Here is a 12,642-nt window from a genome sequence, read left to right as displayed (position 1 = left end):
CACTCACTGGTTCCCCAGCAATGATCTTGTCCCTCTGAAAAATGAATGGAGCCTGGTTTGAATGAAGGGTGTCATATGAGGATGAGTGTGCGGGGTTGGGTCTGGGTTATGTGTGTGCATGTGTGTGGGGTGGGGAGTGGACCATCCAAGAAGCTTGTGGATAAGGGAGGATTGAATTTCAAGATGTCTGGCTTCCACTGGAATGAGTAATGCCCCCTCTTGCCCACAGGGGAAGCAGCAGCTCTGGCTTCCTATAGTCTCAGGAGTCAGGCTCCCACCCCCTGGAGATGTGTCTGCAACTGCTCAGTCTTCCCCCATCCTCCTGTTCCCAGGGGTGTCTTCCAGGTCTTTTGCTGGGTTCTGGCTCTTGGAAAGGTGTGGCTGAGTGGAGGATGGGGACCTGAGTGCCCATGGTCTGGACACCCATGTCACAGAGAGTTTTGAGGGTCTGAGCCCATTCTAGCTTGAGTCTTAAAGCCATCATGGAGACTTACAAGCTCTTGAGTTTAGGCCCTTTGGACCAACATGAAGGGCATGGAGGACTGTCTATGGGGAAAGTCTTTTTTTTTGTAGAGAGAGTCTCATTTTATCACCCTCGGTAGAGTGCCATGGAGTCACACAGCAACCTCCCACTCCTGGGCTTAGGCAACTCTCTTGCCTCAGCCTCCTGAGAAGCTGGGACTACAAGGGCCCACCACAACGCCTGGCTGGTTTTTTGTTGCAGTTTGGCTGGGGCCAGGTTTGAACCTGCCACCCTTGGTATATAGGGCAAACGCCCTACCCACTGAGCCATAGGCACTGCCCTGTGGGGAAAGTCTTGTACATGCACCAAGAACTCAAGAGGCAGGACACTGTGCTGACCTGGAAACTTGGGCAGTGGGCAAGTGCACATGAAGCATCTTCCTGTGCCTGGGAAAGGGACGAGGTAGAAGCTGGCTGCCCTCAGAGCTTCTGCTGGTGACTGCCAGAGGGCCCTCCACTCCCCCACTGTGCTAGGGACTTCTACAGATATTGGGGAAGGGGGGCAGAAAATAAGCTATTCAGTTCAACTCTGAGTTCTTTTCTTTCTTTTCCAAATTTATTCCAAGGTGTTTGGTGGGGTCAGTATATTTCTTCTTGTCCAGAGCCCCAGTAACCGTCTTTTCTCTATAAGGCTTTTTCTAGGAGGCCTGGTCATTACAGGAAGAGGGGCCAAGAGTGATAATCCAGTGGAGCCAGGGACTTTCCAAACTCTCAACTCTTCCACCCACCAGCTTCTGTCCCCACCTCCACATTGAGCCCTTTTCTCTGATACTTGCCCCATGGGACTTTTATTCTGAAGGAACCAGGGCCTCAGAGGTGGGGAAGAGGCCAGAGGCTGGAGCTGGCCATAACCCTGAAACAGCCCCACCCTTCTGGGCTGTTTTCCAAGGCAGCCCAGACTCTGGGACCCTAGAGGAGGGGCCTTGCTCTCCTCAGCTCCCCCTGCCTCTAGCTTTGCTGGCTTTTGAGCAGACGGTCCCTCTAGTGGGACCTCCTGGGCTTCTCCTCTGGTTGCCTTCCACCTCATATCCCTCATCTTTTCACCCCTTGGCATCTCTGGCTGCTTCCCTTTTCAGTCTTTTCTGGGCTTTCAGGGCAGCCATGGAGGCCAGGTCACTAGTGAGAAGCGCCCCACCTCCCCTGGCACTGGACAAAGGTCTTGACCAGTCCCATCCCTCTTCCCCAACATGTGGGATGGAAGTATAAGGTAGCCAGGATGCCTTCAGATGTCAGAGAGTCTGTTGAGCCCTGGGGGATGGGGTGGCAGGGAGGCATGCCTAGAGCCTGGCTCTATCTATTGAGCACAGGAGGTTTCTCAAGAATAAGGACAAAGAAGAGCACAAAAAGACTAGCCCAATAGCTCCTGTTTAAATTCTGGAACCCCAGTCACGGTTTTCCAATTTTAGTATATGTGCTGCCGAAGCGAGCACCCAGTCATGGTTTTCCAAAAGGTCCACCAGGATAGAATTTTCTCTAACCCCCAAATGCCCAAAGCTTATTTCTTCCTGAGAAGGAAAATGAGAGCCTGAGTGAACCTGGGACAGTCAAGACTGGTTATTCTCAAGGGCCATTGCCCTTTGCCATTTTTTTCAACCAGGAAGCCAGACCTTGACCTGGAAATGAGGTCACTCCTAGGCAGTGAAGTGTGAGAAAGAGAAGACTTTGGTCCAGGGACTGCAAGTTACAGATTAACATGGAGGGATGAGGAAGGAACCCAGAGGGAGGGTATGGGGGACTGTAGACCTGGCATAATCCAGGCTTAAAGGGGCCAAAAGCAAGAGGGGTCTGTGGACCAATGTTGTTGGAGGGGCCTCTGCTCCTGTCTGGTTATCTGATCTTCCTGAAGACCTGCTCACACACTGCATCCCTTGCCGTCAGTTCCTGGGAACAGAGGAAGAATGAGGAGAGAGAGAGAAAAAGGGTTCTTGCCAGCTGGAGTTCCTTTTTCAAAGTTCTTGACCTCCATGTAATCCTTCAGGATACAGCTACTACAGTATTTGATGCATGAGGAATTGTATTATTATTTCAAATCTTCAACTTTTCACCCCACAGGAAGGGAGGTGGCTAGGTTAGGGGATGTGAAGTGGGTGAAGTCTCCATCACTGCAGTTATAATTTATGGGTCTCCATCTGAGGACTAGCCAGGTCCCACCATGGCCACTCTAGTTCTTCCTCTTCCTGCTCTTCCTGAGGCTTTTGTTTTCCCTCTTTGGACCCTTCCTTGGAAGGAGAAGTGGGATTGGGGGTAGAGTCGCAGAACTGTGTGGTTTGGGTAAGGGGATGCACCTACCAGGAGGCCCTTCTCCCAGCCACTCCCATGTGTGACACCCCCCCAGCCCCCAGTCCTCTCCCAGGTTACCAGATACAACTTCTCTCCCTCCAGCCAGTGTCTCCAGCCTCGGTTGGGGACCTCCCCTTTCTGCACACACACCAGCTGCTCCTCTTCCCAGGTCACTATGGTCTACAGGGGAAAGCGGGAACAAAGGAGGACTGAGGGGCAGGATGCCTCAAATGCTTCCGAACTCATTGTGGCTAGCCCCCCATCCCCACCCCCAGCAGATTCTGTCTGCTCCAGTCTTATGTTTCGAGTGAAGGAGCTGCCCTCATTTCGCAGGACTCCCCTCCCCTCCCTTAAAGGCTACCTAAGGGCCCAGAGTTATCTGCAGTGACCTTTGGGGGAGAGTAGGGGTAGAGCAGGATAACAGGAAGTGAAGTTGGGGAGAGGGTGATAAGATTGGGGAGTTTGTCCTCTGAATACCTGTGGCTAATCTGGAGGGACTTGTGGGAAAGAAGAGAGATAGGTTGGGAATCCTGCAGGGCAATCTCTTTTCTACTCTTTCTCAGTTTCAAGAACAGCTGAAGTGTCCTTTAAAATGAAGGATCAACCTCTCTGGGCTTGGGCATTCCAAGTCCCCTCTGCTAACCAAGGAGCTCAGAGACTTGAACAGATGGAGGATTAGTAAACAGGTGTCTATAGTACCAGGCAAGAGTATAGGATGGGAGTCAGGAAGGAAGAGCAGAGTCTTCAAGGAAGTTAAGAGGTAATTAGATCGGAGACAATGTGACATTTCTGGCAAGGAAAGAAATAGCATAGAGGTAAGAAATAAGGGCAAATAGTTCTGAGGTCTTCTAACCTAGGGTGGATGTGGGAAAGGCAAATGAAGAGCTGGTTCACAAAGACCCTTTTGTACCACATTAGGTATATGAACTTTATTTGGAATTTAAGAGATTGACTCTGAAAGCATGACAAGGTCACATTTATATTTTAGATAGACCCTGTGGCTATGGTATACAGGGATGAGAATAGAGAAAAGTTAAAACTGAGAGCCAGTTCAGGTGAGAAATGAGGGCATGAATTAAGGTGGTGATAGTTTAAAAGGCTAGGAAAGAACAGATGAAAGCCATTTGGAAGACTGATGTTTGATAGAAACGTGTCGGCAGGGTGCAGTGGCTCACGCCTATAATCCTAGCACTTGGGAGGCCAAGGCGGGTGGATTGCCAGAGCTCACAGGTTAGAGACCAGCCTGAGCCATGCTGAGACCTCGTCTCTAAAAATAGCTGAATGCTGTGGTGGGTGCCTGTAGTCCCGGCTACTTGGGAGGCTGAGGCAAGAGAATCGCTTGAGCTGAGGCAAGAGAATCGCTTTTGAGGTTGCTATGAGCTATGACAGCACTGCACTCTACCAAGGGAAACATTCTACCAAGGGCGACAATGTGAGACTCTGTCTCCAAAAAAAAAAAAGAAATAAAATGTGTTATAAGTGCAAGTCACATATATAATTTAAACATTTCTAGGAGCCACATTAGAAAAATAAAAAGAAACAGGTGAAATTAATTTAAATAAAATAACATTTTATTTAATCTAAAATATTAAAAATATTATAATTTCAACATGTGATCAATATAAAAATGTCTGATGTGCTTTACATTCTCTCTCTCTCTCTCTTTTCTTTTGGTACTATCTTAAAATCCAGTGTGTATTTTATACTTTTCAGCATATCTTGATTTGGATTAGTTAGATTTCAAATGTTGAATAGGCATATGAAGTTGGTAGCTGCTATATTGGATAGTGCAGAAAAGCTATAAAGACTTCTTTACCAATTAGATGTGGGGTATGCGTGTGTGTGTGTTGGGGGCACAGAGGTAAGGAGATTGGATACTGACTGGGACTCTCAGGTCTCCGGTGTGGCTTGATATGGCCATTAAAGGAGACAGTAAATGGAAAAGCAGAGTAGGTTTTATATTTACTAGATAGGAAGGAATTTTAGTTTAACCCTGGGGCATTCAAATGAAAATTGGTTCCAGGATACCCTGCCCAAATCTGTGGAATAAAATGGCTTTGTATTTGCAGATAACCTATGTGTACACTTTAAATCATCTCTAGATTACTTCTAATACTGAATGCAGTATAAATGCTATGTAAATACTATTATACTGTGTTGTTTTGCATATTTTTTGTTTTTGTATTGTTTACTTTTTTTTTTTTACACAAATATTTTCCATCTGTGGTTGGTTGCATCTGCAGATGTAGAACCTATGGATATGGAGGGCCACAGGCAGTTGGAAACATTGCCTTAGAGTGTGGGAGATAGCTCTGGTTGGAGAATGTATGTCAAGTGCAGTTCATAGATGGTAGCAGAAAGCATGGGTATAGATGATTTGGTTCATGGATAGCATGCAAAAAAGAAAGAGAAGGTCAAGTACAAAACTCTGCAGAGAAACTCCAGTTTAAGGGATTAATATGGGGACTAGGGTTTGCAAAAGAGGCCAAGAAAGAACATGCAAGTAGAAAGAAAGGCAGGAGAGTGGGGTTATAGGGTTAGTAAAAGAGAATCTGGGTAACACAGGCTGGAAGGTGAGCAAGTGTTTGCCCATTGACCTGGGGGAACCTGCCCTCTGTACTTTTGGCTAGTGATAAGAGGGCTGGGGAAGTAGGAGAGAGTGGGGGAGCATGAGGACCCATTAGTCCTAGAGGTGGGTATCCTTGGGACCCTATGGCTCGCTGTGGTGATCATTTTCCTGGCTGTGGCTGCACAAGTCACTTTGTTTTGCCTTAGATTGTTAGGAGCAACCTGCTTGTACAATACCACAGCACCCCTGACCCCCAGCCTGAGGAGAAGTACCTGGCATTTTCGTCCATCCACGATCCTCAAGTCCTCCTCAAACTCGACTCCCACCTCAAATTCCACAGCATAGTTGCGGAAGGTGCTGAGAGTCTTCACTGTTATGTGGTTGCCCTGATGGTCGATCTCCTTGTCTGGCTTCAGCAGCAGTGCTATCTTCCGCAGAGCCATGTTAATGTCTGTGGGGACTTACTATTAGCAAGGGGCCTACCTGCCAGCCAGGAGCTGCCCCATCTGCAGTGGCACCTCAGGGCTTTCCCACAGGGTGTGGGATTTACCCCCTCGTAGCAATGCCCCTCATTAGAAATGGATTCCAAGGCAGGTGCCAGCTGTCTGAACCACAATATCTAACCCCAGCACTCCCCCTTCTCCCTGGGGAGAAGGGAAGCAGGAAGGGAAAGGGAAGAGGGGGGAGCACAAGGGGTCTGGGAGGGTAAGGCCCCTGTTACTTAGGGCTTGCAGGTAATCCTCCATGTTCTTCTGAGAGACAAAGCGGTAGTAGCCAGTGAGGTTGGGAGGCATTGCCTGGGTTGGCAGAGATGAAGATGAAGGTTTCGGGAGAAGATAGGAGACAGGCTGAGGAGGGAGAAGGAGTTGTCTGGTAGGTGAGGTGGGAAACTCCAGGCCAGCTCCACACACACAGAAGTGTGGAAAGGCGATTACTAGTGCTTTTATAGGGCTGGGGGCCCTGTTGAAATAAGAGTCCCTTCCAGACTTCCTCCCTACCTCTAATGATGAATTTGGAGCTGATGTCTGCAGCCTAAAGGAGGGGCAGGGACTTGGCAAAGTGTGCCTGACCTAGGCTTTTCCTGAGGAAGGAACCTGAAGCAGCGTCTGGGACTATCAGTCATCCAAAACCTGAGCCTTTCTGAAGGTTAGTTTCCACCCCCCTTTTTTCTGGCAGGGTTGAGAACTGCCCCAGGGTCTGGGGGTCAGTTTTTTCTTGGGGGCAGCTGTGGCTGGTCTGGCTGGGGTGAAGATGAGTTCTAACAATATCCTGAGATCCTGAGACTAAGTTTGGGGTCTTGAAAGGTGTGAGGGGAGGAAGTGTGGACAGCCAGCTGGCCAGAAGCCACAGTGAGGAACACCCTGGAGCGCCGGCCCCCATAGCTCTCTTAGTTTGCTGAACTGGGACCCCAAACAGGTATCCCAGACTGTTGGTCCTATAAGGCCATTAGGAGGGGGGCAGAGAAATTGTTCTTCCGAAGCACAGAGCCAGCCTGATAGGGTGTTACGTTCAAAGTCCAGAGCAGAAGGCTGGGGAGGAGTTTGGTTTGCATTCTGGAGAATTTTACCCTTTGGTTTGGAACCCAGGGTTTTTCTCTTCTTCTGAGTCACGGATGATACCATCACCCTTAGCCCTCAGCCTGTGGACAGCCCATGCTTACCAGATGCATTCACCAAGGGTGGGATGGGGGCCCTAAATTATTGTGTGCTCTGCTCCCAGCTGTCCAGTTCTCTCTCAAACCACCAACTTGTCGGGCTTCAGAATCGACTGGGTTTGGTTTATCATGGTTTAAAGTGAGAAATTTAGGGCGAGAAAGGTAGGGAGGGTAAGCAGTGGGAAAACAGGGCCTGATATTCCAGCTGGTGGTGGGATGTCCTGACAAGTGTCCTATGCGTGTGAGGGGTGCACAAATATCACCCTTCCTCCGGTCCCGAGCCTTTCCATCTTCCTGTGGACCGTCCAGTGGCTTCCTCCGAGATCTGGGCTGGAAACAGAAATGCCAGGATTTCTCAGACTGAGGGTTTTACTTCACAGCTCCCAGAAGGCACGCAGCAGGGACTTGCTGATGGAATAGGCTGTAAAAAGAGGCTAATGCAGAGTTGGGGGGCGGGGTGACGTGGATGCTGCCTCTCCTCCCCGCCCTCAGGTCTCCGTTGACGTCTCCCCTGCGCACTCCTTAGCTTCTCGCTTCTCCCTTCCCCTAATGTCCCTTTTATTTCCCACCCCCTCTATGGCTCTCCAGCTTCCTCCCCAACCCCCGCAGTTGACTTGCTCCCTCAAATTGCAGTCAAGGGAAAAAGCCCTAACACTCTCCCGCCCTAACCCCCCAGTCCCATTGGCTCCCTCCCACCCTGCAGCACCTGGCCCACCCAGCCACCTGATTGGCCAGCGGCCCTGTCAATCCTTGCCTGGCTGTGCTGACGTCATCCTGCAGTAGAGGGGATGGGGTGGGAGTGAGAGTGAGGACGCAGGGCTCGGAGGGAACCGGGAGCTCCTGCAAGTCCTCGGCTCAGCCACCCAGACTGGGATCTGCCCCGGTCTGCTCTGTGGACAAGTGTGGGCGGTAGCCTCCTGTCACTACCTTGCTGTCCTCCTCTTTCCCTCTTCTCCTCTGAGGGCCCCTGCGACCCCCACCCCCCACCCCAGGGTGGAATAAGCGAGCTCAAGGCTCCCAGTCGCCGGCCTTTCCCTACCCCACTCTGCACCATGGCGCTCCCGCTGCTGCCCCTCTTGCTGGCCTCCTTGCTCCCGTCTTGCTCCAGTAACAAAGGTGAGTGAGGTGGGGGCAGAAGACGTGGGGGTAAGGCAGGAAGGAGGTGTTGAGGCTGTCTGGCACATGACAGGTGTCTGTCTCTTCTTCGGGTGGTTCGCCTTCCCATCCTTTCCCAACCCTGCTCTCCTGTCCTCTCCTTCAATCCCCCCTCGCCACATCCTCTTCTCTGGTCCATCCTTCCCATGTGCTGCTTCTGCTGGTCATCTTGCTTCTGTCCTGGAGTCTCTATTTCCACCCCTCCCAATTCCTCGACTTGGTAGCTCTCTGGGGTCTCAGAGGGATTTGCCCGTGAGGGGTAATATGCATCTCTCAGTGGTTCTCCTCCGTTTTCACTGGGGTGCGCGCATGCTAAGGGTGTGTGGCATATCCATCTGGTTCGCTTCCATCCTATCCTGGGGAGAAACTGTTCATTGCAGCTCTGCAATTCGGAGCACGTATGTTTTTCCGTGTTCCTCTGCATTCATACCCCATGCCTGCATCAGCTGGGCTGTGGGTTACCAGAGCTGCCCTCTCTGGCAGACAGTAGATAAATTCAACCGGGGGAGGTTGCCGGAGGGAGGAAGGGCTTGGGGGCAGAGGGCTCAGGTAGGTGGAGATGGTGGAGCTAGGCAGAAAAGGGCAGAAGTGGGTGTGTGTGGGGCGCTAAGGAGTGGTGAGAGGGAAAGCTGAGAAGGGGAAGACAGGAGGTGAGGCGTGGGAGAGGGTAAAGGTGGAGGCTGAAAAACAGGAAGGAATGAGAGGAAAATCAAGAAAAAAGGTGAGAAGGGGGTAGAGGAGAGAGGCAAGGAAGAGACAGGTAGCCCAGGAGTTTTTGAAAGGGGATGACCCAAAGAGACAGAGGGGCTAAGGGGAGAGGTGTGGGGAGGCAGAGGCTTAAAGACCCTGACAGGAAACAGGGGCACAGGGATGAGCCAGGTAGCAGGCGCTCTGCCCTCTGAATGTATTACCCCAGATGGCTGGAGCTCCCACCTCAGTCTTTGACCTCAGCTTGGTTCTCAGCCTCCTGCCACTTCCTGTGCCGCCTCCTGTGCACCATCTTGTGGCTCTCTCCTTAGCCCTCAGGGAAAAGGCTATGGTGGTCATCAGCAGGAAAGCCTCGGATGCCAGGCTTTTGGGCTGTAGCTGGAGGGGAGGGTGGATGTCAGGATTTCTTGCTCACTGTGAGGTACTGGGGGTGGGGTGCCCTTTGGTGACTCAGTGTCCCTCTGATGCCATCATGGATGTGCTTGGGCAGCCTGGGTGTGGGCACAGTGAGATTAGATGGAGCGAGCAGTAGAGGTTGGGGAAGGGGGGTGATGTGGAAGAGAAAACATGCTTTGCTGCCCCATGGCCACCTCACCAGGCTCACAGGAGATTGGGCCTGTTGAGGAAGTGGGGAGATCTGGAGTCTGAATCCACATCCAGCTTGAATGGATTCAGGGAAGAGGGGTAGGGTACACAAGACTTGAGATTAAGCCAAAGGTTTGTATACAAAGAGGGGTTCAGGGAGTGTAGGATTTTATGGCCTTGCAGAGGACGTAGAAATGTGCTGGTTTTGAATGTGGTCTCTTGGGTGTGGGGTGGAAATCAGGGAAGGGATTGGTCATGTTTCTAGGCCAGCTCTTTAATCCCTTAGGATGTCAGCTCTGCTGGGTCTAGTCATTTGGCATCGATTCCTCTGCTCCATCCCTGCCCCTCTCTGTCGCCCTCCCTCTGTCCTATATATCTTTTCTTTTCTACTCTCTCCTCTTCCTCTGCTCTGGGGGAATGGCCTTAGGTTGGGGCTTGACTGGAAGAAGGGCAGAAATGGGATGGGGAGGCAGATAAACAATCAGAATCTCAGGAAACTTCTAGATCTTCTTTTTCTGGCTTTGACTCTGCCCTTAACATCTTCCTTCTGACGGCCCCCACTGCTCCCTTAGTCCCCAGTCTCCAGTCTCCAGCATGTGAATTCCCTAAAGAAAGTTCTCCACTCTCCCCACGCCCCACTGTGGTTTCCCAGGGGAGATAGTGGTCCTCTTCCCCCCAGGGCAGGTTGTTGCCATGGAAACTATCAATCCTGCTATGGGAGGAGGCTGGGACCTCCTGCAGACCCTTGGACTCCTTTAGTAGCAGATTTCTTGTCCTCAGTCCTCTCTAATGCAAGGTGCTCCCACAGAGGGTAGGAAGGGTGATGGTGCTGGGTGTGAGTTGTCTAGGTTGATGAGGGTTGGTGTAGGGATGGTGTCCTGCTCACAGGTGCTTCCTCTCTTCTCCCTGGGGTGGGGCTAGCCAACAAGCATAAGCCATGGATCGAGGCAGAATACCAAGGTATCGTCATGGAGAATGACAACACAGTCCTGCTGAACCCACCTCTCTTCGCCTTGGATAAGGATGCCCCCTTGCGCTATGCAGGTAATTGGGCATGGGAACAACAAGGCAGGGTAGGTAAGAGAAAAACAGGTAGGAGGGCCAAGAGCAAAGGATGGAGGGGAAGTGGGGAAAAGGCCTGGGGAAAGTGGAAGAAGTCCGTTCAAGGTGAGAAATGGGCTCCACTGAAGAATGGAAATTGAGCCATGGATGCCAGTGAGGGAAGGATGTAGCAGGCTGTGGTTAAACACATCAGAGCTTTGCCAGATCTCAGGCCTGGAGGCTGCTGCTTAGGGAAGCTGTATGTTTGATAATTAACACTTTCTGCCTGCAGGAGGAGGGAAAGAGGTTTGTGGGGGAGAGGCAGAGCTGGCCCCAGGTAGGGAGGCTGCTGGCGGGAAGGAGATGCAAACAGGTGGTGCAGGAGTCTTACTCCTCTCTGCCCCCCTTTGCCAGGTGAGATCTGCGGCTTCCGGCTCCATGGGTCTGGGGTGCCCTTTGAGGCCGTGATCCTGGACAAGGCAACAGGAGAAGGGCTGATCCGGGCCAAGGAGCCTGTGGACTGCGAGGCCCAGAAGGAGCACACCTTCACCATCCAGGCCTACGACTGTGGCGAGGGCCCTGACGGGGCCAACACCAAGAAGTCCCACAAGTGAGGAGGTCCTTGTCCACCACCCCATGTGCCACAGGGCCCTCCTCCCTGTTCCCAAGCCCCCTCGCTGTCCTCTTTCCATGCCAGCATTAGATATCTACCCACTCCCTGCTATTCTTAGGGTTTAGGGCCCTTCAGTCAAGGAGATAGAAACACATAGTAGAGTTTAGTGGGATCTAATCTTGCCTCTGCCTCTTATGACCTTGGGTACCTTAGCCCTCCGGACCTGCTTTTCCTTATCTGTAAAATGGAGACAGTGATCGTACTTACTTCATAAGGTTGCTGTGAAGATTAAAGGAGAAGGTTTGTGTTATAAACATGCAGCACAGTGCCTGCCACGTGGTAGAGGGCTCAATGCATGGGAGGTGTGATGAGAACAAGAAGGGAGAAGATGGACACATTCAGTGCACATCCAGATTCCTTTCATCTGCCCTCTCTGGTCTATTTGCAGAGCTCATCACACACATGATCATGTTAATAACACACACAAGAGGCTATAGGCAAGGGTAGGCAGGGAAGATAGAGGGTTGGGTCTGGGCCATAAGGGGCACTAGAGATAGAAATACTTCTTGTGACTCAGTTTCCTTTTTTGGAGATAGGACTTTTGCCTCTGGGCCCTGGGGACCTAGATCTTGGCTAGTGGCACAGTTCAGCATGAAGGGTCTGGACCCAGCTTGCCCTGGTGGGTACAGGATTAGGAAAGGCCATCCAGACACACACCTGTCACCACATACACAGAGGGCAGCACACAGCTCACACACACTACTCAGGAGTGTCATAGGACTTATGACTTTTGGACCATCTCCTTTTTTATGGCAGGCTTTAATTTGGCATTTACTCTGCATTTTTCTTGATTATCCCATTGGCTCTAACAGTCATGAAAGAAGGACCTGCTGGATTTTGTGCCTACCCCCTAACTCTAAGCTATGGCCATTCTGTATAGAAGTCATCAAATTGGCTCCTGTTTTCCCTCAGGGCTCACTCCTCACATCTTTGCCCTCACCAATCACCCTTCCTTGGGCCTCTCCCTTGCCCAGTGCCCTGTTGGTGACTGCCTTGGTCAGAGGGATAGATGGGCTCCCTCTGATTCCCTGTTGAGATTCCTGCACCTCTCTGTGTTTTGGTGCATCCGTGTGTCATATGGAGGCCGGCTGATGCGTCCTTGTCCTCCTCCCACTCTGGTATGTGCAGGGCTACTGTGCATGTGCGGGTCAATGATGTGAATGAGTTTGCCCCAGTGTTTGTGGAGCGGCTATACCGTGCCGCAGTGACAGAGGGGAAGCTGTATGACCGCATCCTGCGTGTGGAAGCCATCGATGGCGACTGCTCTCCCCAATACAGCCAGATCTGCTACTATGAGATTCTCACACCCAACACTCCCTTCCTCATTGACAATGACGGTGAGTCCAGCCCCTGCCTTCCCCAGCTGCCCAGCCCTTGGGTGCCTACATCCCTCAGGATGCACCTCAGACTCTTATCTTACCTCCTCCCCAGATGTGAAGTCTTCTGCTCCCAGAC

At 51.4% G+C, this 12,642-nt stretch overlaps 2 protein-coding genes across 5 annotated transcripts in view; one reads left to right on the top strand and one right to left on the bottom strand.

Moving 5' to 3' along the window:
- Positions 1 to 1,057: 1,057 nt before the first annotated feature.
- Positions 1,058 to 6,338, bottom strand: RBP5 (retinol binding protein 5). Of its 3 annotated transcripts, none has more exons than XM_053556169.1 (4): positions 6,093 to 6,338; positions 5,644 to 5,822; positions 2,881 to 2,982; positions 1,058 to 2,403 (listed from the first exon to the last, which is right to left on the bottom strand). In XM_053556169.1, exons 1-4 carry the CDS (start codon positions 6,163 to 6,165, stop codon positions 2,350 to 2,352), a joined length of 408 nt encoding a protein of 135 aa, XP_053412144.1. In that variant the 5' UTR covers positions 6,166 to 6,338; the 3' UTR covers positions 1,058 to 2,349. The 3 variants fall into 3 exon arrangements, with proteins under 3 accessions (XP_053412144.1, XP_053412145.1, XP_053412143.1); XM_053556170.1 differs by lacking the exon at positions 1,058 to 2,403 and adding an exon at positions 2,416 to 2,741 and having other exon boundaries at positions 6,169 to 6,306; XM_053556168.1 differs by lacking the exon at positions 1,058 to 2,403 and adding an exon at positions 2,421 to 2,741 and having other exon boundaries at positions 6,093 to 6,306.
- Positions 6,339 to 6,422: 84 nt separating this feature from the next.
- CLSTN3 (calsyntenin 3) overlaps positions 6,423 to 12,642 on the top strand; it is a 31,248-nt gene continuing 25,028 nt past the window's right edge. Inside the window, exons 1-4 of one of the 2 annotated variants that reach the window (XM_053556167.1) lie at positions 6,423 to 6,517; positions 10,395 to 10,517; positions 10,929 to 11,124; positions 12,316 to 12,524. In XM_053556167.1, coding sequence (XP_053412142.1) covers positions 10,442 to 10,517; positions 10,929 to 11,124; positions 12,316 to 12,524 — 481 coding nt within the window. In that variant the 5' untranslated portion in view covers positions 6,423 to 6,517; positions 10,395 to 10,441. Of the gene's footprint in view, positions 6,518 to 7,347; positions 8,142 to 10,394; positions 10,518 to 10,928; positions 11,125 to 12,315; positions 12,525 to 12,642 lie in introns of those variants that run through there. The other variant, XM_053556166.1, reaches the window with a different exon arrangement.

Source organism: Nycticebus coucang, chromosome 12 (genome assembly GCF_027406575.1).
Source record: "Nycticebus coucang isolate mNycCou1 chromosome 12, mNycCou1.pri, whole genome shotgun sequence".
Taxonomy (NCBI): Eukaryota; Metazoa; Chordata; class Mammalia; order Primates; family Lorisidae; genus Nycticebus; species Nycticebus coucang.
This window is presented reverse-complemented; position numbering and strand designations above follow the sequence as displayed.

Bases quoted from the DNA above. Each gene is read 5' to 3' on its own strand.
- RBP5 (XM_053556168.1), bottom strand. From the start codon at position 6,165: ATGCCTCCCAACCTCACTGGCTACTACCGCTTTGTCTCTCAGAAGAAC. The intron at 2,983-5,643 runs GTACTTCTCCTC...TTTCCCCTGTAG, and splicing joins TGGATGGACGAAAATGCCAG to ACCATAGTGACCTGGGAAGA. The intron at 2,742-2,880 runs GTAACCTGGGAG...TCTCCTTCCAAG, and splicing joins AGGGAGAGAAGTTGTATCTG to GAAGGGTCCAAAGAGGGAAA.